The following is a 27,047-nucleotide window of genomic DNA, read 5'->3' on the forward strand; positions in this document are numbered from 1 at the left end:
TGTAGAATACCTTACATTTATTTTCAAAGCATGCTAATTCATCATTCTTTTCTGTGACATTGTAACAACACTGAATGGGATGAATGACTCCAGCTCAGAAGCCTACTGCAAATTATACAGCTTTTTCAAGTACAGGTTACAATGACACAGAGAGGATATTATAGTTACTGCATTTTAGCTGAAGCATGAAACAGCATTTGGCTGTCTGTCCAGCAGACAAGTGTGGAAAATTCAATTTTACAGTTTCTGCCACAAGAGCCATATGTTCAACGTTTTTTATATATGTATGATTACATTCCCCTAGAGTAAGGAAAGTTCTAAATAGCAGGGTAAGCTGAGAGACAGGTGTGCTAGGGGCATGCTAGAGGTGAGCACTTTCCGAATTTCAACAGTAAATTGTGCAGCTGTAATCTAATAACCAGTATGTTGTGGCTTGAATTACTAATTCATAGTTGGTTGTATAAGAAGTGCAACATTTGCAAGTTATTATTTTTACTTTAAGGGGCAAGAAACATTTTAAACTAGTTTAAGCTTGTTTTATGGTAATTGCTAATTGACTAGTCACCTCAACTAAAATAAACACGTTCTTCTCAAATCTTTTCTGTTTTCTCTGTCTTGTTATGTTTTGTAACAGAATTGTGCCTGTCAGATGGGATGTAAGACAGCATGACATAATGCAATCTGATGTAACATGAATGAAAGCTAATGTTTTGCAGTCTTATCCTGAACGTATTGATGGCCATGCACAGCCTCCCAGAGGCATGTCTTCTTTAATTCTCTTGAACCATGCCAGTAGTTTCACTCTCAAATTTTCTGTCTCTTTCCAGAAGCAAGCCAGGTACATAGTTAATTTCAGTCCACATATAGAGTTGTTTCTTCTCTCATTGAAGCCTATAGAAGCGGTATGGGAACTGTTGAGTCATGGCCTGAACCACTGATTGAGCACCTTGAGGAAGGACCCAGTCAGTCCTGGGAGCACAGGTGAAGGCAATTCACCTGTGTGACCAGAAGGGGTGGAGCCTGGCTCCACCCTCTTAGGCCTCATTTAAGGGCTGAATACCCCTGAGGAAAGATCTCTTTGTGGAGATCCCTCCTTGGTGGAGATTTTTGCTGTGAACCCAGAGTCTTCTGATATGGGTGAGTGATCTTCTTCCCTTCCTTTATAGCAACTTTCTATTGTGCCGGTCCTTCCACTTCTTTTATAATGCCTTTTCCATTGTGTTGATCTTACTGTGTTACTGTTCAGAGAGGCTAGGACCTCAGGATCAACCCGTTCAACAACCCCCATATCTCAGCTATTTTAATTAAAAATTATATACCCTGATTATCAAAACTCTCAAGGCTTTTATTTCAGGCTTAGAGAAACAGTGGTCTATGTTGTTGTTGTACCTTGCCCAGAAAATTACTGAAATTGACATACTTATGGAGAAAGGACTGTAAGTATATCTATATCCCATGGGCAGTAAATAGAATTTGTCCTGGAGAAACCTGTCTCCATGTCATTTTGTGGAAGCAGTGACCATGCATCACAGCTGCTTGTAGGTCCAAGGGCCATTCTGCAGCACAGACCTGACAATGACCCTGGCAGAACCAACCTTAGTAGTGCCAGTATGAATAGCATCTTCTTGCTGTGCTTATTCTGGCTGTCTGCTTCCCATCAGTCAGAGAGGTTCCTGAGGATGTCAGTGAAGCAGACAGCTTTTTCTTTTGTACAGTATTTAATGTAAGATGAACATAACAGGATATTGCTTGTAATATTACTGCAGAAAGTAGATCTCTTGTACTTATTTCAAATATGCATCAAATGAGGCTTAATCAAGGATTAAAAATTGCTCTGGGCAAGACAGTTCGGAACTGGTCTATTCTAGTGTTGTGTGTTATCATGTAGAGGCAGTAGGTGAGGGCAGAAAACAGATGAAAATTCCCAAAGGAATGTAAATGCAGTTTGTGCAATTTCATGTGCTTGACCTTGCATAAATAGCTGAATGTTTGGGTGGTTTTTCAATTTGGTATTTGAAAATAACATCCATCTTACTTCTACAAGAAACAATTATGTAGTACAAGCAAACCATCTCTAAAAAGTATAGTATCCCATGAAGTTTTGCATGGTTAGGATAATTCATTTTTCTACGTAGATAATAACACGTAGTCTTGCGTCTTTTACAATTCCAATTTGTGATGTCATTTAAGTTTATTAATTTATTTGAAGTGACTTCATTTTATTTCTGTAATGTATTTCAACCATGTGCTGTTTAATTAAAAATTAGATATAGTGTATCTATCGTAAAGATATATATATAGGTATACAAATAGGTAGCACTTTAGTATCATAATCAGCTGTAGCTTAAAGAAAACACAAATGGCACTTTTACTATCACAGCTCACAATATTACATGCTATTTTTTATGTATCTAAATTATTGTTTGAGATATATGCAATAGAAAAAAAACCCTGAAATATATTTGTTATGGGAGAAATAAAACTTAATCTTATGTACAGAAAGACATGTAAATCTTTCTAATAATTTACTCCAGTACAAACTGAGGGCATCAAATCAGAATGACAATGTTTTGGCACACATTTGAATCAGTGTAGATAAAGCCAAAAGATTCAGAACAATGCTGAATCACACCTATAATTCTTCATGCAGTTTTGTTTGTTATTGATCCTGCAAGACAGTATTTAGCTACTCTGTTCTCAATACTACTGTTAATACGTTAGCTACTGACATCATATCTCAGGCCCTTCACCCTCCCTTCCAACCCATGGCCACTCAGTTAAACTTTAATAGTATGCAAACATTTCTGCAAGATACAAAAGATATGGTATTAAATTCCATGTTGTTAAGATCGTTCGAACATATTTTGGCTCCATCTCTGGATGTCTCAGTTATCTGTACTTCATAATCACTGGGGAGTTTGCATCTGTTATGTCACTCCCACCCTGGTAATGTTAAAAACTAAAAGGTGTCATAGGTTGTCTATTTTCTTCTTAGGAATGTTTGTAAATTTATTAACATCAAAAATACATTGAAAATCATATTTTACACAAGCACATACTGTCATGCTCACTATATTTTAATTATATATCATTTTTTTAGTGGCTCTGGAGTGTATTCAGAGAATGGCAATGAAGCTGGTATAGGGTCTGAGGCACAAGTCCTCTGAGGAGTGGCTGAGGGAACTGGAGTCGTTTAGTCTGGGGAAGAGGAGGTGCAGGAGAGACCTTATATCTCCCTAAAACTACCTGAAGGGAGATTGTAGTGAGGTGGGGGTTGGCCTCTTCTCCTGCGTAACTAGTGACAGGACTAGAGAAAATGGCCTCAGGTTATGGCGGGGGAGGTCCAGACTGGATGTTAGGAAATACTTTTCTGAAAGAGTGGTCAGGTGCTGGGATGAGCTGCCCAGGGATGTGATGGAGTCACTGTCCCTGCATGTGTTGAAGAAATGTTTAGATGTTGTACTGAGGGACATGGTTTAGTGGGGTTATATTTGTGATAGGTGGATGGTTGGACTGGATGATATTGCAGGTGTTTTCCAACATTGGTGATTCTTTGATTCTATGAAATCATATAGTTTGGTCTGTTTAGGTTATTAATTTTTCATAGAATTCTTCTTTCATGTATGTTGTACATAGATTGCATAGGGAAATGATTCCAATAGCCTGATTTGTATGTAATGAAAATCTAACTAATAAACACAGTTTGTTGTATGGAAACAATATACTTGTCAAGAGGAACGTTTAAAATCTTTAATATTAGAATAGTTCCACTAAGTACATGTCATGGTTTTATGGTTTTCGGTTATTGATATTTCACATCATAACATCATGTAGTGTATGTACCTGGTTCTCAGAAGAGGACTACTACATTCCCCAGGGGACTTTGCTCCTCTGTTACCATTTTCCAGTTAGAGGGAAAGATAAAAACTTGCGTATCACGAGACCTTTTTCTCTCTTTCCACCTGTCTCTCGTCCTGGCAGCATCTTGCTCCCCAGTCGTCTTATCGTTAGTATTAGAGTAAGGCCTACCTTGATTTTTGGACATTCTCTCTCATTATACTGGATTTATTAGGTTAAATTGTAATTATATTGTATTACAGTGTGTTATTTCGCATTCCGATATCTTATTTAGTAAATTAGTTTGTTTCTCCTCAGATTGTTGCCGCTGTTCTTTGCTCTCAGGCCCATCTCCTTACCCTTTCTTCCCTTTTCCCTTTCCTGGGGCATGGGTCCTTCATCCCATTTATCACGGAACTGGGCTGAATGCCCGTAAACCGTTGACAGTACAGAAGATAGTGTCAATCCTGATGAATAACATGTAGTTCTCAGACTGTACTGATACCGGAAACATGTTAGAATCCACATAGTAAGGCCAGTTATCTTATTTTCATGCAAAATTAAGGTGCAACATACCAAACTGCAGAGAATTTTGTTTTCAAAGAGGTAGTGAGTATGTTGAGAGAACAGAATTTAACCCCGTATTTATGATGTATGTAAGAGATTGTTGCTGTCACAAATATTTTAGCATATCTGGCAGTTCATGTCTGAGACGATTATAAAAAATGATTAATGCATGAAACTTCATCTAAGAAGTTACTCTCTTCTTTCCTTTATGCCTTATGAAAATTCATTACAACTTTAAGGTTATTAGTGTCCCTGCTTGAGTAAAAGGCTTGCTCAGTGGAAATATTTAAAGAATGCTTCAGTGGGAATATTAAAGGGAAGATGTTCTAGGGGAGCTCCAAAAATGTTACCAAGTAAAGGTCAATATGGTGATTGGTTTAGTAATACAGTCTCTAATATCTAGCCTGTAGAAGACTTCATTTTTCAGAAAGAACAGTCAGTCTTATTCATTGTTATTTACTAATATGATTTGTGATTGTGTGAGATCACATAAACAGCTGTAAAGCTGTTATCTGCTTTGCAAATCAAACTACTTTGATCTTTACTACTGTGAAAAAAATAGCATATATCCAATGTGAACTTGTATTAGCGGTGCAACTGAATGGTATGCCCAGAGCTCTAAAATTATAATCAGTGTATAAACGAATAGAATTTAAAGTGGCAGGTGAGATCTCAGCAGCACAGAGCAGAGGGGCAAGATCAACTCCCTCGATCTGCTGACTACATTTCTTTTGTTGCAGCCCAGGATATAGTTGACTTGGTCTGTGAGGGCACACAGCTGGCTCATGTCCAGTTTGCCATCCACCAGTACCCCCAAGCTGTTTTCAGCAGGGCTTTGCTCTATTCTTTCATCCTCCAGCTTGTATTGATAGTGGGGGTTACTGAGACCCAGGTGCAAGACCATTGTTGAATCTCGTGATGTTCTTTTGCGCCATTGCTTGAGCCTGTCTAGATCTCTAATGTGATACCATCTGATCTTTCTACATCCAGTTCTAAAACTAACTCTTCTGCCTTTTAAAATGAGACTCCTGAGTTATTGCAAAAGAATTTATTACCACCACTTCTTTCTTCAAATGTGACATAGCAATCTAATTTGGAAGGTTGTATTTGTCTTTTTCAGTTGATGTCAGTTGACTCTGCACTGATAATTAAAGAACACTAAATCAAGAGGTTCTGCTTTAAATGTGAAGAGAAGAATGAATTAAAGTAGCATAAATGAACAAATCTGAAACCTTTTCTGTAGTCATCCCCAGTCTAAGGAAGCCTGCAGGATAAGAGAAATGATGAAGAAAGTAATAACAGGGAAAAAGAAGAGAGAGCAGATGATGCTCGTGCAGCAGTTATAACGAGACATACAGATTTTCCCAGTTTTCAGATTTGGGCTTCTTGACAGTATACTTTTCTAACATAAAACCAGACCACTTGAACTGCTTTGCAGTTCCCACCTTCATGATTTAGGCATCCAGTGACATGGATTGTAATAAAAAACCTGTTCTAAGATCCTGATATGTGAGCAGGGCTCTCAGTAAAGTGATCTGGGAGAGTGGCATCAATAAAAAATGAAAGTGACAAAACTGAAGTAATCAGATTTAGTACAGGCAGTTATCTTCTATGTTGCAGAAGTCTGGCAGAAGTGAAATCATGAAGTCCTACCAATACACTTCTCTTCTCTGAGTAGCTTGCTTAAAGCTGAGTTGCTCCTAGTCCAGTGAAGCTCAGAAGAGAATTGAGATCATTACCTTATTTCCCAATGAGATCAGCTCTTTACCTTAGCCATGCTGTTCTGTCTCACTTTACTAGCTGTTGCTCAGCACCTGTAATAGTAATAGTGATGTTTACCAAAAGCCTCAATTTATTTTATGTTATCTTGGAAAAGTAAACAAAGTAATAACATTCATTGTATCCTCAATGATCTCCATCTGCAGAATGAGTTTGCAACTGCGAAGATTTGTCTTGTTTTAAAGGGCACTAAACCTATCTTTAGCTTGGGACTTTACAGTGTAGGATCTTAGGCTTTCTGAAAGAATGTTTCTCAACACCACCTCTTATGTATTTCAATCTGGTATACAACTTAAATTGTTTTCCTTTCTTTTTAATGCATTTTTTTCCTTTAATTTGATGGATCTTAAATACAGTTGTAGTAAATGCAGAGAAAGAACAAAGAGTTTGGAGAACTCTGCCTTTCCAGACTAGTTTAGAAGGAAAAGGGATAAAATACCTACATATAATCTAGTTTCTTTTAACTAAGTACTTACTGCTTTGTGAGGATTTGTCAGATTGCTAAACTTTAGCCTTGAGAGAGCAATTGTGGTATTTTTATTTTTTGGCACTGAAATGATGGCCTTGTAGACAGGACTTTTCTCAAAAAAAAAAAAAACGATTAAAAATCCTTCAAAAAATGTTTTCCTGCAGAGGAACATATTTTGCCACATTTTATTTCCACATTAACTTGTTTGTGTACTGATTTATTGGTCTTATGCACATTTCCGTATTGAAAAAGGAACATGAAATATCTTTTTCTTTATATGTAATGGCAACCTAATCCAGCTGATGTATAATATGCATTTCAGCATTGAGAACTTCATTAAAATAGAGAAAAACTTTCACATACCAGCAATTAAGATGTTTTGCTCTGGTACACAGCAAAGCTACCATTATGGCAGGATTTGTTTAAGAATTTCTTGCTGAGCAGTAATATTCGTCTTTAACCTTCACAATGATTTAATTTCAGTTGGATGGTGGATAAAGGTTTAAATGTACATAGGAAATAATTGTGCGCAAGGCTTTTGCCTGACTCTGAGTACTGATCTGAGACTTTGAAAACTCTAGCATTTCTGTTTAATCAACACAATCAATATGTATATATCCTGTGGCTAAAAGTAAGATCTGAATTTAAAATGTTTTATAGACTGATGAAGTTGCAATCACTTCATGAATGCCTGTATCAGGATTTAATTACTGCATCCATTTTAACATTTACTGACTGTTCATCTCATGTAAGATGGACCCAGTGAAGGTGCTAGACTAGGCACAGACAAAAAATGTAGGATTGAAATGATCTGTGTGTAAAAGAAAGGGAAGGGTTTAATCTGGCAACTGAAAAGTCAATGCTGCCGTAGCTCCATCCTCTACATCTCGCCAGTCGCAAGCAGTTATTCCTGGCAGACTGCATACCCACAGAGCACATGTGTACATCACCACATACAGGTTTAGCATTCAGAAAGATTGACCCAGACATAGCGCTCATGTGAGCTTGGTCAACACCAGTGGCATCATCCTGTTTCTACGGCTAGTCCAGATGAAAATCTGTTATTAGCAAGTGTACAGATATGTACGCTGTGGTTCCACCCAGCAGCTGCTCTTAGATGCTCAGTGTCCCTGTAGCTGCCCCCAGATCCCATTCTCCCCAGTAGCTGGCAGCTAGGCATATACGCACAAGGGCACAGTCTTGTTCCAATTGCTGGTACTCAAACCTACATGCAGTCACATGTGTGCTCACATTCACATGCAGAGCTAGGCAGGACTATTTTGGTTCCCCAGTAGCCATACTCCCATGGGGTCACCCAGGGAGACACACAAATACAGATCTTGCCCCTTCAGACCCCTAGACCCCACAGTCTCTCCCAGTGACACACTCCCCGCAGCTCCCAGCCCAGGTCACTTGCTCACTGTCTCATCCGGCTGCATCTTTGCAAGTGCTCACTCATTCAAACTTGCTAAACAATGAACAAATCCCTTCTTTTCTGTGTTGGTTTCCCCCCTAACTAACCCATAGTAAATGATGCGATGCCAAAATGCTCTTCTGCTGCATCCCATTATGTTTTCTTAGACAGTGACCTCCACCTCAGTCTGAAAGGCATTTGGGAGAGCTGCTCCTATTACCCCCATTTTGGTGGGTTTCATGTCAAAATGCTGGGGCTAAGAGTCTCTTGGCATGATGCTGGAAGAGGCCTAGGCAGGGTGTCCCTTACTCCACATCCTTCATTCAGTCTCCTACCTGCCCTGGGACACCTTTACTCCACTGGATGTGTGGAACTGGGCCTGCAGTGGGTTTAGGTGTCCTCTGATGGGCTTATAAGGAGCCAGGGCTGGGGCATATCTTTATTGATGACCTGGATGAGGGCATTGAGAGCACCCTCGGTAAGTTTGCAGACGACACCAAGCTGGCAGGAAGTATCGATCTGCCTGGGGGTAGAGAGGCCCTACAGAGAGATCTGGACAGGCTGGATCTCTGGGCTGAAGCCAACGGGATGAGGTTCAACAAGACGAAGTGCCAGGTCCTGCACTTTGGCCGCAACAACCCCAGGCAACGCTACAGGCTTGGGGCAGAGTAGCTGGAAAGTTGTATGTAGGAAACGGACCTAGGGGTATTAGTCGACGCTCGACTGAGTATGAGCCAGCAGTGTGCCCAGGTGGCCTAGAAGGCCAATGGCATCCTGGCTTATATCAGATATAGTGTTGCCAGTAGGAGTAGGGAAGTCATTCTCCCTCTGTACTCAGCCCTAGTGAGGCCCCACCTCGAGTACTGTGTCCAGTTTTGGGTCCCTCACTGCAAAAAAGACACTGAGGCCCTGGAGTGCGTTCAGAGGAGGGTGACGAAGCTGGTGAGGGGTCTCGAGCACAGGCCTTATGAGGAGTTGCTGAGGGAGCTGGGATTGTTCAGTCTGGAGAAGAGGAGGCTCAGGGGAGACCTCATCGCTCTCTATAACTACCTGAAGGGAGGTTGTAGTGAGCTGGGGGTCAGCCTCTTCTCTTGTGTAACTGGTGACAGGACGAGGGGGAATGGCTTCAAGTTGCGCCAGGGGAGATTTAGGCTGGACATTAGGAAATACTACTTTTCTGAAAGAGTGGTCAGACGCTGGAACAGGCTGCCCAGGGAGGTGGTGGAGTCACCGTCCCTGGAGGTGTTCGAGAAACGTTTAGATATAGCGTTGGGAGACATGGTTTAGTGGGGTTATGTTGGTGGTAGGTGGATGGTTGGACTAGGTGATCTTGTAGGTCTTTTCCAACCTAGCTAATTCTATGATTCTATATCTGGGCTCCCACACCTGTTGTCTGTTTGTACTCCTCTGTGAGTGCAAGGATGAGATATTTATCATATAACTGTATCATAGATAAGCAATAAGCTTGTTTTTACTGATTTCAGATAAAATTTAACACAATTTCTTACCAGCCTTTCTGAAAGGAAATATTTTTCCCTGGGTTTTGCAAGCACATCATGAATTAAATTTTATTCATTTCACATTGGCCTGGGACCATCTTAAATGCATTTAAATGTTTGTGATGTTGATGCTTTGCAGCATCAGCTCTTCTTGGCTTTGAAAGTTGGCAGATAACCAGCAAGGAGAAGCTGGTACCAAGCAGGAGGGTGCTCTGTAAACTCCTCGTCCCATCACTGCTGGCTGGGGGTATTCAGTTCTGCCAGCAAAGATGGTGGCTTGTTATTCCAAATAAATCTTCAGTGATACCGAAGTTGAAAAGAACTTAAGACTTTCTGATTTTATACCTTCCTCAGAAAGTGGAATTTAATGGTCTTGTGGGAGTTACTTAATTATTAATGTTTAAAGGATACTTGAAGTAGCCAAATGATGTTTGAATCAGTCCTCAAGAAATAGTGTTTGTGCATCTTTGGCAATTTGATGTTTCTGTTCCTGACTGAAGTTAATTTAGGAAGTAACAATTTTATTGGGCAATAACTCTTTCAGTCAGTAGCTTCAGGATATGCTAATGGTGAAAAGCACTAATGGAGGAGGACACAGGGAAGAACGAGGTCTTCAGGAGGGGCTGCAGGGCCTCAGTGGCAGACAGGGAAATACCAGGGGCTTACAGGGGAAGTCAGAGTAGAAAGCAGAAAAGCAGCATATGAAAATGCAAAAGAAAAAAGAAAAGGCAGGAGAAAAGCACCGAAGTGTGCAGCCACCTACTGATATCTCACACCTATCTACTGCTCTGCTGATCCATTTGGTGGCAGCAAGCTGCTGCCTCGCAAAGTCCACCCATAAGAAGTGGTGTCCAGCTGGCACTGCTGTCAGGCCAGAGGTGTAACAGTGCATAAGGCCCCAGGGCCACACAGGTGTGGGCTGGGCTGGTGACAGATGTGCAGAGAGGCCATGGCGATCCTCTCACCTCATGGCCCTGTCAGCAGGGAGTTGTCTGCATAGCAAGGCAGGCGTACATAGAGGGCTGCATGTCAGGAGGGGACAGTGCCTGCACCTCTGGAGAAAGGAAAGAGGTCAGACCAAATAGCTTCTGATAGTTTCTTTTTTAATGTTGACATCATGTATCACTGGACAGTAAGTAAGCAGCAATCAGTTTTATCAGACTGTGGGTTATCATAGTCAACATCTTAGCTCATCAACTTAATTCGGGAAAAATAAAACCTATATGAAATTGGAGTAAGATTCTCAAACTATTTTTCAGTGTGGTTTAAAACAAGTTATGGCAAGACTGGACTACGAATTAATGTCAGCAACAATTTAATTCTGTAGATACTTGTATTTCAGTAGAAAATCTTTTTTTTTAATTTTACACTTGCGTAATGTCTTTGCATTAGATCGGGAACTCTTTTTTTCCCTTTCTCATTAAAAGATGCATTTGCAAAACTATTACAGTCATGAGCTTTGCTCAAAGTCGTTTAAGTTTTGGCTAATACTTTTTAAAATAGCAGAATTCCTGAAGTGTGCATGTACATAAGTTAGGAGAGTCAGAATTGCAAACATGAAGTGCTCCATGTATGTGAAAGATGTAGATTTGAATTTTCTGCACAGGAGAGAGAATATAGAATAAGTCTTATAATTAAGATCTCAGAAATAAGGAGAAAAAAGAGAGGATGGACTTAGGGGCTCATGCTGCAATATATATGAAGAAAGTGATTAATGCTGTTTTATACAGACTTCCAGATGGAGGTAATCCTAAAGCAAGCTAGGTGAAGGCACATGTTATCAGCTAGATCCTGGTAAGATTTAGGGGCTGCTGGGCCCGATCAAGACTTGCCTGGTAACACAGCATCAGTATCTGAGATCATTGCGGAGCAACATAGTAAAACGAAAAACTATTCACCTTTTGAAGACAGCTGGAGCAAGGAGCCTGCAAATGAGCCTTGCTGGGGCAGTTCAGAACATAAAAGGACTGAAGATTTTGTTATAGCAAAAAATAAAAAATGAAATGCCTGAACTTTTTATTTGTGGAAAATTCCTTAACGCATCTGTTTAAAGTTGAAAAATTGATAGAACAGGCCATGGATCAAACATATGAAATAAATAGTAATAAATCACCACAAGTACCACGTTTTTAACCAGAGTTTAAAAGACAGTCAAAAATAAAATGAATTTACTGCTACAGCTTAATTTCACCAAAGATTCCTCTCTTTAAAAGGGATCGTATAGTGTTAAGGAATAACAAAGGGGCATCAAGTGAACCTAACATGGTAGCTAATGAACGAACACAAAAAAGTGTTTTTCATGTTTTAGAATTCTTTTTACAATACATTAAAGATCCTTGAAGTTAACGAAGACAAGTCCTTGATATATTTCTCTTCCAGGGTCTATTAAATGAAAAGGCAAGGCTAATGGAATGTGTTCCTCTGCTGGGATGTGTTATTAATACCTGACATCCAAATCTTGGAGATGAGGGGAATTCCCTGGGGAAATTCTTCCTAGCTACCTCCTTTGGTTTACTGTTGGAGAAAAACTACTGAGCTAAATATTCTTTTTATCTGGCTCAAATCAGCTGTTTCTGTTATTAATAAAAATAATTGAGATTAGGATCAAGCTTTAGAAAATGGGAATGTTAGGATCTTGCTAGACTTCAAATGTTGTTAGAATTACTGAGAAAGGTTTTAAGAATTTCAGGTATCAAAATATCTTCTTGACTTCAGTATCAGTCAGTGCATTCTTCTGTAGCTGAAGAATGGAGGATGTCACTTGTAACAGTCACAAGAATAAACAGACTTCATTTTCATTACTGTGATTGTTCAAAGTATATTGAACGTCTCTGAGTTTACTAGAGTTATGATGTGTTTTAGTTTCCTTGTTCAAAACGTGTATCTTGCAAACATGGCTTTCTCTGTGAATGTGGGTGAATATGTACGTGCATGCATAAAAGTATGCATCTGTAATCTATATTACTCTTCTACATAACGTGTATTGTAAGAAGAAAAGTGGCTTTGTTTGTTATAGAAGTATTTTGCAATAGGCCTCGTTACTTAAAAAAAATAATCTGTACTTTTCTAGTTCAGATTCTTAGTAAAGGTAGAGGTAAAAGGGGATGTAATAAGTACAGTTGTGGTATGTGTAAAGATCCAGGAAAAAAATTGTCTGATTTTTAGAAGATATTTACACTGTTTACATTTTTCTCATTTTGTTCAAAGTCTTATGGCAAAGCAGTATTTAATCCTAACGATTCTTAGTGATTCTACTCTTATTTGACCTCAGCACTTAAGGGAAAATTGCAATTACAAGTGAAAATTTATGGTTCTTAGCTGAGAAAAGTTGTACCTGAGCCAATGTGAACAGTTCTTGTATGGGATAAGCAAATAACCTTTCTAAGGTAAGCTTTAGTTTCTAAGGCTGAATTCAGTATCAGTAAATTTAAACTACAACCTAAGAGCTTCAGTTTTCCTATATTATGCTTTTTATATCGCGAAGTTAAAATACCCATCCTGAAATATCTTCTTTGAGACAAGATTCAACAGAAAATTAATGTTAACAATACAGTTTGTATTCATACAAACAATGGTCTGGTGTCAAACTAATGAAGTATTGGCAGCCTAATACACCTTTAATATTAAAAAAATAATGTAGTGTGGTGATATTCTCCTCAATCAGTGCCTGCACATCTTGTGAAAAATGGCATTATTTATTTTTTAAGTTGTATATTTGACACAAGGGCCAGAGCTAAAGTGAATTGCACGGGTAGATTCTTTTTAAGGTGCATTCAGTTGTATTCAGCATACATTTTCTTTTGTGCTTATGTTCAGCCCAGCAGAACTTTTAAAACTCTGCTAATATGAGTATTCTTTTAACATTTTCTTGTCAGTATTTTTGATTTATTTAATTTATCTTTTTCTTTGTTTCTGAATTCCCTGGAATTTGTGGACATTATGTGCTTTGAGCGTGCTACGAACATGAGCGTGTTCAGAGGAGGGCGACGAAGCTGGTGAGGGGTGTGAAGCACAGGCCTTACGAGGAGTTGCTGAGGGAGCTGAGATTGTTCAGTCTGGAGAAGAGGAGGCTCAGGGGAGACCTTATCGCTCTCTATAACTACCTGAAGGGAGGTTGCAGTGAGCTGGGGGTCGGCCTCTTCTCTCTTGTGACTAATGGCAGGACGAGGGGAAATGGCCTCAAGTTGTGCCAGGGGAGATTTAGGCTGGATGTTAGGAAATACTACTTTTCTGAAAGAGTGGTCAGACGCTGGAACGGGCTGCCCAGGGAGGTGGTGGAGTCACCGTCCCTGGAGATGTTCAAGAAACCTTTAGACGCTGCGTTGAGAGACATGGTTTAGTGGGGTTATATTGGTGGTAGATGGATGGTTAGACAGCATGATCTTGTAGGTCTTTTCCAACTTTGCTAATTCAATGATTCTGTGGATTCTAAGGCACCCATAAGAAACAAAATCTTCTAAATTAATCTCATCAGTATCCTATTAGTGGTCTGTGGTGTCTCAGCAGTTAGGAACTGCATTTCTTTTGTGTGTGATAGTTCACTGCCAACTCATACCTAATTTGCTGCCGCCTGTCACATGTAAGTGTCTTCATTCCTGCTCTCCAAGTATATCCTCCTACTGAATCTCACTTTTGGATTTTAAGTGATTTGATGCTCCATTTACTCCTCGGCAGAGGTGTAACATTTGACAGCTCTAGAGGATTTAGACTTACATTTATTGACAAAATAGGTATTATACCGATAGCAGATGATCCTTTTCTTTCCAAATATCCTTCTCTTAACATACTTTGAGTCATAACCAGGCAGGGACCTAAAAGGATGGCAGTTTTCTTGGATTGCATATTTCTTGTAGTCTCTTTGAGTTTTGCTAAGTTTTGGAAAGGAATCCTCTTCACAGTTTCCAGTGTGCAGCAGTGAGATTGCTAGGAGTTGGCTATGTATTAAATGTATTTAGGATTTCTATTTGCTTATTTATATTTATTTATTTAAATGGAACACTAAATAAATATATACATATATAGACATGTAAAACTAAGAGCAAACCTAAATGGCACAAAAAACATTTTCTTTTCATATTCTCTTTCGCTTTGTGCTTCTTGAGTACAAAGTGAATAGGCAGTGAATTCATATATATATATATGTAAGTATATATATATATATAGAAGATATAATAAAGAGAAGATATAAAGAGATATATATATATATATACATATATAGATAGAAGAGAGCAAAAGCAAACTGGAGAAAGAAAGGGCTATAGATGCTAAGAAATGACTAAATTAAACAGAAATTAAATCTTGGCTATCTAATTCATCATGAGTTTATTTTCCAAGAGAATAATGCACAGTAACTTGAATCTACAGTAAGGACTAAAAAAGCAACAGAATTCCCAAACAGAATGAAAATTATCATGGTGGCGGTGTGGGCTATTAGAATTGTCAAAACAGGTTGAGGAGTGGAACAGAGATGGCTTAGTGGGGCTTATGCGGTGCAGTATGGGTAGAGGGCACAGTGGGGAGGAACAGTCACTGAAGGCTGCAAAAACTGCAAGTAGGCACTTCTGTAAGGAGGCTGTGGGACTGGAACCATTTTGTGGGTGGAAGGACTCACTTGCTAGCCCCAGCAATTTTCTGTTTTCTCTTAAGTGTTTCCTAAGAGGCTGAGGAGGTAATTTGTTTGTCTGCCTAGAAGACCAAAATGTAGCTAACGTTGTGTTACATTATTCATGCAATTTCTACTCCTAAAAGCGGATTCTGTTTTTGATATAGACAAATTGTTAACTCACACTTGATCTACACTTGATCTCCTCTTTCAAATCAACCCTTTCACACCAGGATGGCAGGAAAAGAGCACGACTTATAGGAGATACTTGATTTGATTTACACAAGTGAATTTGTGGATGTTGGTGACTTGAAGTAGTGTATTACAATGTTACAGTAGTGGGCGGTCACTATAATTTTCCTTATTTTCAGAAAATTATTTCTGTGGTAATTAAGTTATTTAAAATTGCTGCCTGACATTTGTATGACATTTCTGCTGTGGTTGTAGGAAGAGGAATAGAATGCCAAGAATCTGCAAGAGTACTGACAAACTACCATGAACGGTGTATGAAAGCTTCATACTGCGTTCATGGTGTAATATGTTCCTTCTCCAGTAACATTTAATAATATCAGTGTTTTATTAAAGCAATATGAATCAATTGATAGATATGCTAGAGAAGATTTTTACTTTAAAGACCTGCTGAATCCCTACAGCCTTTTTATCTACTCATTAGAGTTTCTGTTAGATTTGAATTTAGTAATGATTACCTATTAGTTCTTTAGTTTTAACTGCAAATCCCTTTTATTAGATCAATTTTATTAAGATTTGAAAACCTCCCACAAGCATTGCTGAGCACTGCTCAGAAAGATTCAGTCTCAGAAACCTACTACTGTGAAGTTAAAAATAAAATTGCAGCCTGAAATGCTTTGCCGGTTTAGGTGTAACAATAAATGCTGGGATTACACTTGTTCTGAAGTGCTTAAAATGCATATAATAATCCAAGCATTACAGTGCATAGAATGTCCTTAAACTTTTCTCTCCTCAAGTATTACATAAATCTCTCCAAATCAGAGCCAGTACAACCACTGTGTGTGGGATTAACAAAATCGAGTAGGAAATTAGTGAGTGTGCACAGTAAATGAACATTTCTTCCTGTAGACTTCCTGTTAATGAACTAGTATAGCCTCACAGGATCTGTAGGATGTACAAACTGGACAGAAAGAAATACCTGCTGAGTAAATCCTTAATTCTATTATTCTAGAATCCTAAAAATAAAAGTCACGCTTTCTTGATCACAATACTGAGCACTAAAGATGTTATATTACAGAAATTCGTCTGTATTTCCTAAGTGTGATAATATTATTGTTGGTTGCAACAGAATGCATAATAAACACGTCTACATTTTGCTTTTGATGTTGAAAGCATGTTTCAGCTCTGCAGAAACCCTTATACTTGTATATATTATAAAATCTCTATATAAAAACAATTATATATAAATATTATTTATTTATATACAAAATTTTAAAATGGCATCCACCAAAAAACCTCTGAATGCTCTCTAGCATTAAAGCTGTCCAACTGTTGAATTTACGGCATCAAGACTAATGCTTAATTTTCACATTTGGATGAATATGTCATACATTGTTAATGCTACATAACCTCAATTAATGATTTTTTGCATAAAAAGAAGGTAGATGTCTCAGAAAAGCCAACAGTGGGGTTTTGAATTCATAGAGAAGAGCTGTGTAAATGTGATTTTACATCATGTTTGGAATTCAGAAAAAAAACACTGTAACATTAAGTTTCCATATAGTTATTCATGTAAGAATATGTACTGTGGGAGGAAAATAATCCACTAAAATACTTGTTTTGCTTTCTTCTTCAGGTCAAAACTGTGGAGGTTTAGTACAGGGACCGAATGGTACTATAGAAAGCCCTGGATTTCCTCATGGTTATCCAAATTATGCCAACTGCACGTGGATCATTATCACAGGAGAACGAAACAGGATACAATTGTCGTTTCATACGTTTGCCCTTGAGGAAGATTTTGATATATTGTCAATTTATGATGGACAGCCACAGCAAGGCAATTTAAAAGTGAGGTAAAGTACTTTTTTATCCTTCATTTGTTTCTGTCTCTCTCAGTCTGTGATTATATGTAGCATCGATCTCAGTTCAAATTTGCTCAGACAAGGTTAGTTCCAGTAACAGCCCTGAGTACAGGAAAATCCTGAACTGAAGTAGCTTTTTTTTAGTTTGTCCCCGTGATATAATCCAGATTTGGCACAAGGACTCTCCTGAAGGCACCTGTCCCCATTCCTAGGAAGAACTCCTACTGAGATCACACTTTTGTAATATGATATCTACAATATTTGAAGCAAAAGGTAGATACGCTACTATAAGTGTCCCATTGAATGTGGCATAGGCAAAGTGTGGGTAGTACAGTAGTCTTTGAGAGGCAGTCTCATTAGTGGGTGGTAGGCAACCTCTGGAAATACTTAGCAGATTAAGCTCTTGCAGATACCAAGGAGTTGAACTGTGAATTTTTTGACTGTGCCAAAATTGAAATTCTTTTGCATCTGTATGTGTATACAATTTTTTAACAACTCTAAAGGTCAGAAATTATGATACCTTATCTTTTAGTACTACTAAAGTTAGAAGGATGATTTATAGATATTTTTTGATCTTGAAGCTTTTCAAAACATGACTTTAAAGTTTGGAGCGTTAATTTCTGTGGCATATGACTTAGGTTTCCTCAACCGTTTTCTAGATCTAGACAGCAGTGATTAAAAATCAGCATTGCTGTTGGTGCTACTGTGTCATTTTTCTCTTCAGGCGTGAGATTTATGAAGTACGGTAAAACACTACTGTCAGTTCTGTTTTCTGATTGCTCATTTGCATGCTGCTGATTTATATTATACTGCTAAAACAAATGTCGGAACATCACCAATGTGTTCTGCATTTTAGTGACTGTCATCACATATTTCTGACTAAAACAATGTTCTGATTGATTGTTGACTCAATGAAAAAAGTTTTGAAAATTGTGAAGGGTAGTATTCCGCTACCAGTGCTTTACTGTACAGTATGTGAGCTTCATTTCCTGTGCTTACTGACTTTTAGTACTTGTATCACCTATATACAAGGAACACTTCTGTTTAAGTCAAATGTTTTTATTATCAGTAGCTAACATGCCCACTGCTTTTACACTAATCTGTTAGTAGAAAATTGTTTAAAGGAAGAATGCCAATTGATGTTCCGTGGTTTTGAAAGTAGAAGACAGAATGTTTACTTTGCGGAACACTGATGTTAAAAAAGCAGAATTTGAATGACAAGTTATTATTGACATAACTTGTGCTCTGTGACTTAAATTTTCCTCAGCTTAGTTGCACAAAGCATATTCACAGGTGTGCCTTTCCACAGTCGCACATTTCAAGACAATTCACTCAGCAGATATTGGAAAATTATAGTCTTGCATTTTAGCTGACAGCATTCAAGTGCAAGAGAGCATCTTGGAACTTTCCCTTCAGAGTATGCATATTATTATTGTTCTTGCATAGGTGGAAATACTCTGCTAGATTTTGGATTATTATATTTCTTTAGCATACAGGAAGTGGAGATTTTCCTTAAAAATAGTTGTGTAATTATATAGCTTTCACAAATTATAATAGTTCGGTAATATTCATCTCAGATTTTGTATTACATTTCATAGCTGTTAAAGCAAAATCGAATAAAACAAAATAGTACATTCAGCTAGGTTACTGTGCTGCCTGAAGAACCTTTTTGTATTCACTGAGGTATTTTCACTAAATATCTTGATTGAAACTAGGAAAGCAGAACCACATTTATAATATACTGAAATGATAAGGTAAAAGATTAAATTATTTTAAATCGTGGAGGAAGAAAAAAAGTAGTTGTAAGATGTGTATGAACTTCATATGTTATTGCAATATTAAAGCGTATACTCATTTAAGGGGACAAATTATACGTGGTAGTGATCATAGATTATTGTAAGATATGTTACTAGGAGGTTGAGAAGTAAGATTGTACTAGGAAGAATGACGCAAACAACAGTTAAGGAACTAAAAATACTATTTCACATCTGCCTATTGTTGCAGATAAAACCAAACTCGCACATTTTCATTCTGATTTGGTTTTTCCTATATAAACAATAATGAAGTCAGGTAATTAATTTCACTGTATATTAGTAACTAAAATGTAGGTATCTGTCTTCCATTACTGAGGAAAAAAAAATCTAGTAAAACTTAAGTACTGCATTATCAGTTGATGAAGAAAGATTTCAAAATATGACCAAGTGCTATTAAGCTGAAGAAAGATGTAAAATGTATTCTGTATGTGCATTTTAAATTGCAAAGGAGTTGTCATTTGTTATACATAATTAACTAGTAACAGACAGAATTCATATGGGTGAAACTCTCCTGGCACAGTCTCTTACTGCTCAGTTGTAGTCCTTTGAACTTATTTCACTAAGAGTTGCATTCAGTAGTTCTTTGTAGCTGACATTCTATCAAGTATTTATTTTGATATTTTCCTTCTTATACCTAATTGGGAATGATTGTATCAATTTATAGATAGAAATGAGAAATTTATCAATGGAACATAGGGAATAGAGTCACAGAGACACAAGCTAGTTCTGGAGAGTCTCGGTGTGCATGCAGAAGTGAACTGACCAAGCTGAGCTGTTGATACAGAACAGATACATTATCTTCCACAAGCATGTGAATTCAAACCAGGCTGTTCAGCATTTTTCTCAATTTCAGAAATGATTTTAGGGTTCCTTATACTACATATTTATCTTCCACAGCTAGAAAGAAACAAATGCTGATTAATCTGAGTGTATTTTTCCTATATGCAAAATTAAGTCTTTTAGCATCACACACTCAGTTTACTTAGGAATTCCTTACAGAAGATCTGTGGAATATGCTTTGAAATCATCTTTTTTAGTTCATCCATTCAGTCTTTCAGAAAGTCCTGGAATATTCTCAAAAATGAATTCCAGGGAATTGTGGTGGTTGTTTTCTTATTCAGAAAAGCTGCTAATTAAACTTTGTACACTGATAGGAAGACACAAATGTACAGACATGAATATTTTGTTTGTATACACAGCTATCAGTAACAGTAAATTTATACACGTGATAAATAGTATTTGGAACATGGTTTTAAAATATCTGCTTGCCTTCATTCTGAGGCCTCCTATGCATTATTTAGTATACTGCAGTTTAGGTAATAATGTATTAGATGCTCCTTCTTATTGCTTACATTAGTTGAAATAGTTTTTGGTTTTAATGATGCAGTAATGTAGAAGATGGAAGTTGCTAACGGAGCATGCTATAAAATAGCTTATCAAAAATTTTCTGACAAGCATATATACAGCATATGCTAAATAGCAATATGTTCTTCATGCTTTCTTGAATCACTCAGAAATAAGAGAAATTAAACACTATCCATTTTTTCCTGTTGTCAGTAAGCAATAAACCATATGCAAATTCTGAACTTCACAATCCAAGCCTGGAGATAAAACAAACAAAAATGCTCACTGAAGCAAAAGTTTGGGCTTCTCTTTATTAAACCTTTTTCATTTATCTCAATAAACCAACATTTATCATGTATTCAGCATTTTAAGGGATTTGAGTGGTTTGTCTTTCCATTTCTTTAAAAAAGACTTCTATCTTCCTTCTCTCGGGGATCAAGAGAACAGTCAACAATGCAGAGTGATCAACTTCTGTACAGAGCTCCTGACATTGCAGCAAGTGGAGTTTTGTGCAGGTTACCATTCCTTCCTTCCTTCTTTCTTTCTTTTTTTTTTTGCTTTCCCCATGACAATTTACTGATTTTTTTTTTTTTACTTTTACCTCTGTCTTGCACATATTGCACATAATTTCCTACAAATTGATTTATCCACTTGTTTATTTATTTGAAGTGTGTCTGTGAGCTGGTGATGTTCTGAAGGAGGCATTAAAGGAATGAGATTAGTTTCCCTCTATCCGCAGTATAGGGTGGATTTATTTTTCCAGCTGAAATATTCCTTTATCACAGTACTACATTGTTCAATTTGGTAAAACAAGAAAACACAATATTATTGAATAATTTGAGCAGAACAATCTGGTATCCTGTGTATCTGTAAGAAAAATAAAACTGTTACTATATGGTTACAGAAATTTATTAGCGAGTTCCTGACAGTAAAGGTGTTACTGAATGTCCTTCCCTTTTATGTTTCAACAGATTTGCTTGAATTTTTTCTCAGGTATTATAGTATTAGGAAGAAAGAGACAGATTTTAGCCAGAAGGTTAAAACGTGATTCATTTTTTATCTCAGAATCATAGAATATCCTGAGCTGGAAGGGAGCCATAAGGATCATTGAGTCCAGCTCCTGGCTCCATGCAGGACTACCTAGAAATTAAACCATATGTCTGATGAGCTAAATGCCATCAGAAGCTTTCCACCAACAGCACGGAGGGCATGCAGTAGAAGGAAACATAATAAATACGTGCAACTGTGGCAAGTTCAATATGGCAGTTTACTTTCAAAGCTTTTTAAAAGGTGAGAATCCTATTCCTAACATTTCTAACGCCTCAGTTCAAAGTCTTAAGCAGGTTAATTTGTTTTTGGCGAGCTTACATACTAAAATAAAAGCAATTTTATTTTTTCCCAAACCCTGGAATGTTGTTTGAACTCGCACCTAAGAAAATCCTTTTCACATGGATTTTCGCATGGAGCCACTGTTTCCTGGGGGGAGCAAATGAGTTCATTTAATAGATCAGAGAAATCCATGAATTTATGTTACAAAACATTTTTAATGTGATTTTTTTAAGTCAGCATTCTATTCTTTAAAAAAATACATGTGGCACCATAATGAAGATGTAGTTAGGGTCAATTTCTTTGTCCTCTGTAGCAGCGTATACCTTTGTTTTATTTTCCTTATTAAACTGGTTATAGTATATGATTCTTCAGAGAACTTACAACTGCTCCTTCTTCACCTCTTCTTAATTCTTGAACTGGAGTTGTGTAAATTGCAGCCATGATTTGATGCAGTTATTTATAGTGTTTCTCAACCATAAGTATTAGTTAGAGGGGAAGAGTTAGGATGTGACTCCACAAAATACTAATTTCTCTAGTTTTAGAAACTTTAGAATCAAGAAATCTTACTGCTTAATGGCAACAATCAAACTTGACTTAAGAGGATAATAAAAAGTAGTTGTATAAGCACCTTTCTAATGAAGAATCATTACTCAGCACATTTAATGACATCTCATAACCTACTGAGAAAGTGGTTATTCTTTATGAACAGCTTTTTTGTATTTCACATTGCAGCATTTTAGAGTAGATCTTTAATTTCAGATAGGAAGTGTACTTTGCCTCCCTTGTTATTTGTAATTGAATACAAATATATTACAAATAATGATTAATTCAGCTTGAAATAAACATATTTGGGATCCAGGCCAAACAGCTATACATTCCTTTATTCTGTGTTAGTCAAAGTAATTTTACATAACAAACCACCTTGGGGTATCCATTTAAAAAATGCTTAATGCTACAAAATAACAGAAGGTTGCAAGCTGCCAGTGTGATTGACAATCACATTTGTGATTGTTTTTGGAGCTCCTAAGAAACTCCACGTTTTTCACTTAGACATTTAGGTACAGGATAAATTCCTGTAAGATGTAACATTGTGTTCTCAAAACTCCTTAAAAATGGGATACTAAATTGTATTAATAAGAGAGGTAAATACAGTTTGGGAAGTTACAGCTCTTAAAAGTTGGATGCACCTTTAAAACTCTCTTTCGGGTAAACTGGCGATACCGTTGAATCTAGAACTTTCAATCAAGATTCCAGCTAGATGATAGAATGGTAGAAAATGGTGACTTGATTGTTGATTGTGTAAGGATTTCTCACTCTTAAATACATTAGTTTTTAAGAATGGAGGCGACTTCTTAACTTTATTCTTCACATATAATTGTATAATACACATGCAGAGTACATAAAGCAGTTCTTTTCCTGTCTTTCTGCATTTCCTGTCTTGTTCAAAGACAGCCCTTTCTATTTTTGAAGATACGAGTTGAATTGATGGAATTCTGTACAGAAGCCTTGCTGATCAGCATCCCCAAATTCTGCGTATATAATGACTGTTACAACAGTTTTTGATCAGTGAGCAGTCTGTTTAAGTATTAACTGCAAATTCAAACACAGCCTTTAGAGAATTTACAGCTAGACTCCTCAGTGAGAAAGAAATCCACTTACTAAAATCTGGCTCATTTTAAGAATTGTTACTATGCAACTGTATTGCAGGATTTGCCAGAGTTTCTATATAACTGTGATAGGTAACTTTTCAATTTGTACATAAGATATATGCTCTGAAGAAATTTTGACTGCTTGTTTTGGAGAAGAAAAAACATTCTTTATCTGTTAACTTGGTGACAAATTAAATTAAAAAAAATCTTTATGAAATGTAATAACTGATTCATCATATTTCTGATGCATGTAATTAGGTTAAACTGTGAATCATGTTCTCTGCTGTCATCTGGTAATTACCTGCCTGTCTTAAGTGAGTCTTGTGATTACTGACTGTATGATCATAGTCTGTCTTTGGGTAAGAGAGCCACCCTGTGCTGGACCAGGAGGCAGTGATAATAGGGTCAGTTACAGTATTACCATTTTTCAGGCATTTGAGATGAATTGTGCAGTCTGTTCTAAAATGATGCAGTGGAAATGCAGCAGCATCTCTGCTAGCCAGTCACAATCAGTTTGGCTTGTAAAACAAAATTTGTAAGCCAACTTTGTCAAAAATATATGGTTCTCGGTGTTACTTAGAATTTTTCCTCAGTTTTCATCCTTTTTGTATTCAGAAGAGCATATACTGACATTATCAAGGACACTGCATTTTGACAGTCATGTTTTTCACACTTACATGGGAAAAAAAATTGTGCTGTAGTTCTTAGTTATTTCTGTCCTCATATTTTCATGTGAGTGAAAATTATGTATGCTTATCTACATTCAGCTGAATGAATTTATCAAAACATGGATAGCGGATGAGGAAAGCATATAATGAGAGTGACACTGATCGTAAGGAAAGTGAAGGCAAATTTTAATAGTAGGCTCAATACCAATTTGGCAGGAAATGGCACCCTTAGAGAACATCTTACTATTGACTCTCTGCTCTTCTCATTGGTTTATCTATGTTCTCTTCCACCTGCAGACCTCATTTTTGTTGTTGTCTTTAAGCAAAAAGACTATTTAAAAAAAAAAAAAATCCTTTTCTCAACTCCCACAACACAGACTTATGCTCTGTGGTTCTCTTTGAAGAACCTAGTGTGTACAATATTGTGAGAGAAAAGCAAAATGACAAGGAAGAGAGAGTAACAGATGGTAATATTAGACTGCATGTTTGTCTTAGTTACTGACAGTCTTGTTTGCTAGGCTTCTGGAGCTAAATATGTGTAATAATGCCATAAATAATAAAATTGTGTTGAATGTTAATACAAATGAATATACAAAATCTAAAAATCCATTTAATGTTTTTAATTTCTCAGGATAATTATTTAATTTGTGGATTAGAGAATATCCATTATAGTTTCTCGATCACTCTTTCCTTGCCCCCAGAATTGATCTTAGTTACATACTGTATAAGCAACAAAAGCCCCTCCTCTTCATAAGGCTCACAGAAAGGAGAGTAAGAGCATTATGGGGTGTGCATGAGGTGTGGAAGGGAAAACTGTAACAAGTGTAGGGAAGCGTAAGTGTGGGATACCAGAAGCAATGTATTCAAAAGATATAAATCATGAATGTATACCTAATCTGTTTACTGAAAGACTGTGACTTAATATAGAAATTTTCTCTCCACCGCTAGCAATCTCAGAATTGTTTTTGTCATGCGCCATTGCAGAATGTAGAGCTGTGCTGTTAATTTCTTTACAAACTTTCTGAAGGTGGGAAATCAGGTGGAAAAAGTCCCCACTGATAGTGTGGTAGAACAGTTTTATTATCAACTAACTTTTATGTAGAATTCATACCAATGCATTTAACTTTGATGCATCTTTTAACAGAATTTGCCAGCAACAGATGGGTTGGGGAACTCATTGAGAGCTACTGAAACCCAGATTTAATTCTGAGTTGCCCCATTCATGTGAAGGGCTTGACTGTAAAATCTGTGTGGGTCTCAGTGTCTATTCTTTAAATTGTTCTGCTCTGAGTAAATGACTATTTATGTAGTCAGAAATAAGCAGCAATTTGGTTCTATGTTTCACTAAGGATTCTCTACGAATGTGAGTGAGATTGATTACACCCTCTGCCTTTCTTAGGTAAAGTGAGGACTTGAGCAGATCAAGTGCCCTAGTGGCCACCAAGCTCTAGACTTCGTGATAGGATTGTTCTATTTTTTAAATAATTTTTAAGAAAGACTGTGGAAGACCTCTTGTGTAATGGGAACATTGATTTAAATACTTCTTTTTTGTGAGGTGGAGAAAATGTTTTCCATTGTATAATTATCTGCAAAAACCCAATCTCAAAAATCCTTTATGCTCAAGATGTATTGCATTATTGTAAGTGAACAAGTGCAAATGATCTCTGATTTACAGCCTGTTGCTTGCTGAAGGGACAAGCCTAATGCTTCTGAAAGCATTGTGTGTATTTCTCATTACTAGTTGCCAAATGAGCACTGGAAGTTGAGAAACACATGTCCAAAGGATTTCACCAAATTTTTGGAGTGATAAACACTTCAGAAGTCTAACTTTCTGTTCTGCACGTCGATATGCTTTTCCCCCAGAAACAGGTGAATTTAGTCTACACTTAGTGAGCATGCTACCTCATCACTCAGAGCTTCCCTTACAGTCAATACAGAGAAACAGGCAATGTAGAGAGTGATTCACCTACTTTGTCACACATGATTTTTAGCTTGAGATAAATTATACCACAGAAATGCATGTTCACTTCATAGATCATAAAGATTTGATTTTGTATAAATTCTAGGAAACTTTCTTCCAATCAGTATGGAGCATTTCTCATGTTTTCCTCCCTGTTTTAAAAAGCAACAACAGTATGTAATAGACACTGTGAAGAACTTACTTAGATTTTGTTCATGTCTCAATCTTTCATCTAAGAAACTCCATTGTATTGCTATTCTAAACTGTACCGTGAGCATCTAGTAAACCCATTGAAGCATATTATAAGCTGCTTTTTTCTTCTTGCACATTCCTCACATTTCACTCCCCTTAATCATCACAAAGGACTGTGTTTGATCAATACCTTGCTTTGTACATTGGAAAGGGCGAGGAGTTTTTTCACAGGTTCTTAAACATATTGCTACATCCAGTTCATCTGACTTCTTCAAACATTTGTAATAATATGAAGCATGTATTTCTCTTTATCCTGTAAAATAGACAATCATAAATATACAGTGCAAGAATTAGGTAGGACTCTATGTGCTGTAGGCACTCTGAGGCACTTCAGGAAAGACCTCCACAAAAACACCATGGATTTATAAATTTCCAAGAAAATAATACTATCAGAGCCAATCAAAGAAGGTGAGTCCTGCAGTTCATAGTCAAATGAAAAGCCATGTAAGTTAGTTCTCTTCCTCCATTTCATTTCCTGGAAACGTTTTCCACTTTTACCAAGAAAGATCTGAGCAAATGCAGTCTCTAGATATTGTAGATATTTATACATGCTTTACTTAAGGAAGTGGATTAATTACTCTTGTTTTACACTTGTGGTGCATTTCTTTTTTAAAAAATCTCTTACAGAAACAGAAAGCAGGTGGCACTATAACCTAGGCATCTATATCCTTGTGCTTCTCATTCTTGCTACGTTACATGAATTATTGCTTCAGATAGGTGAATCACCTTCCGAACTTCCATCAAATTTTATTTCATTAGAACGCTGTGTAAAAATTCTTTGTGCTGTTTCCAGGAGATTCTGCTCCTGGTGTC

At 37.1% G+C, this 27,047-nt stretch overlaps 1 protein-coding gene across 2 annotated transcripts in view; it reads left to right on the forward strand.

The window, feature by feature from the left end:
* Positions 1–27,047, forward strand: part of CSMD1 (CUB and Sushi multiple domains 1) — a 1,076,183-nt gene that overhangs the window by 196,215 nt on the left and 852,921 nt on the right. For both annotated transcript variants that reach the window (XM_021390293.1, XM_021390292.1), the window contains exon 2: positions 16,993–17,209. In XM_021390293.1, the coding sequence (XP_021245968.1) occupies positions 16,993–17,209 (217 nt within the window). The remainder of the gene's footprint in view (positions 1–16,992; positions 17,210–27,047) is intronic.

This window comes from Numida meleagris, chromosome 3 (genome assembly GCF_002078875.1).
Source record: "Numida meleagris isolate 19003 breed g44 Domestic line chromosome 3, NumMel1.0, whole genome shotgun sequence".
NCBI lineage: Eukaryota > Metazoa > Chordata > Aves > Galliformes > Numididae > Numida > Numida meleagris.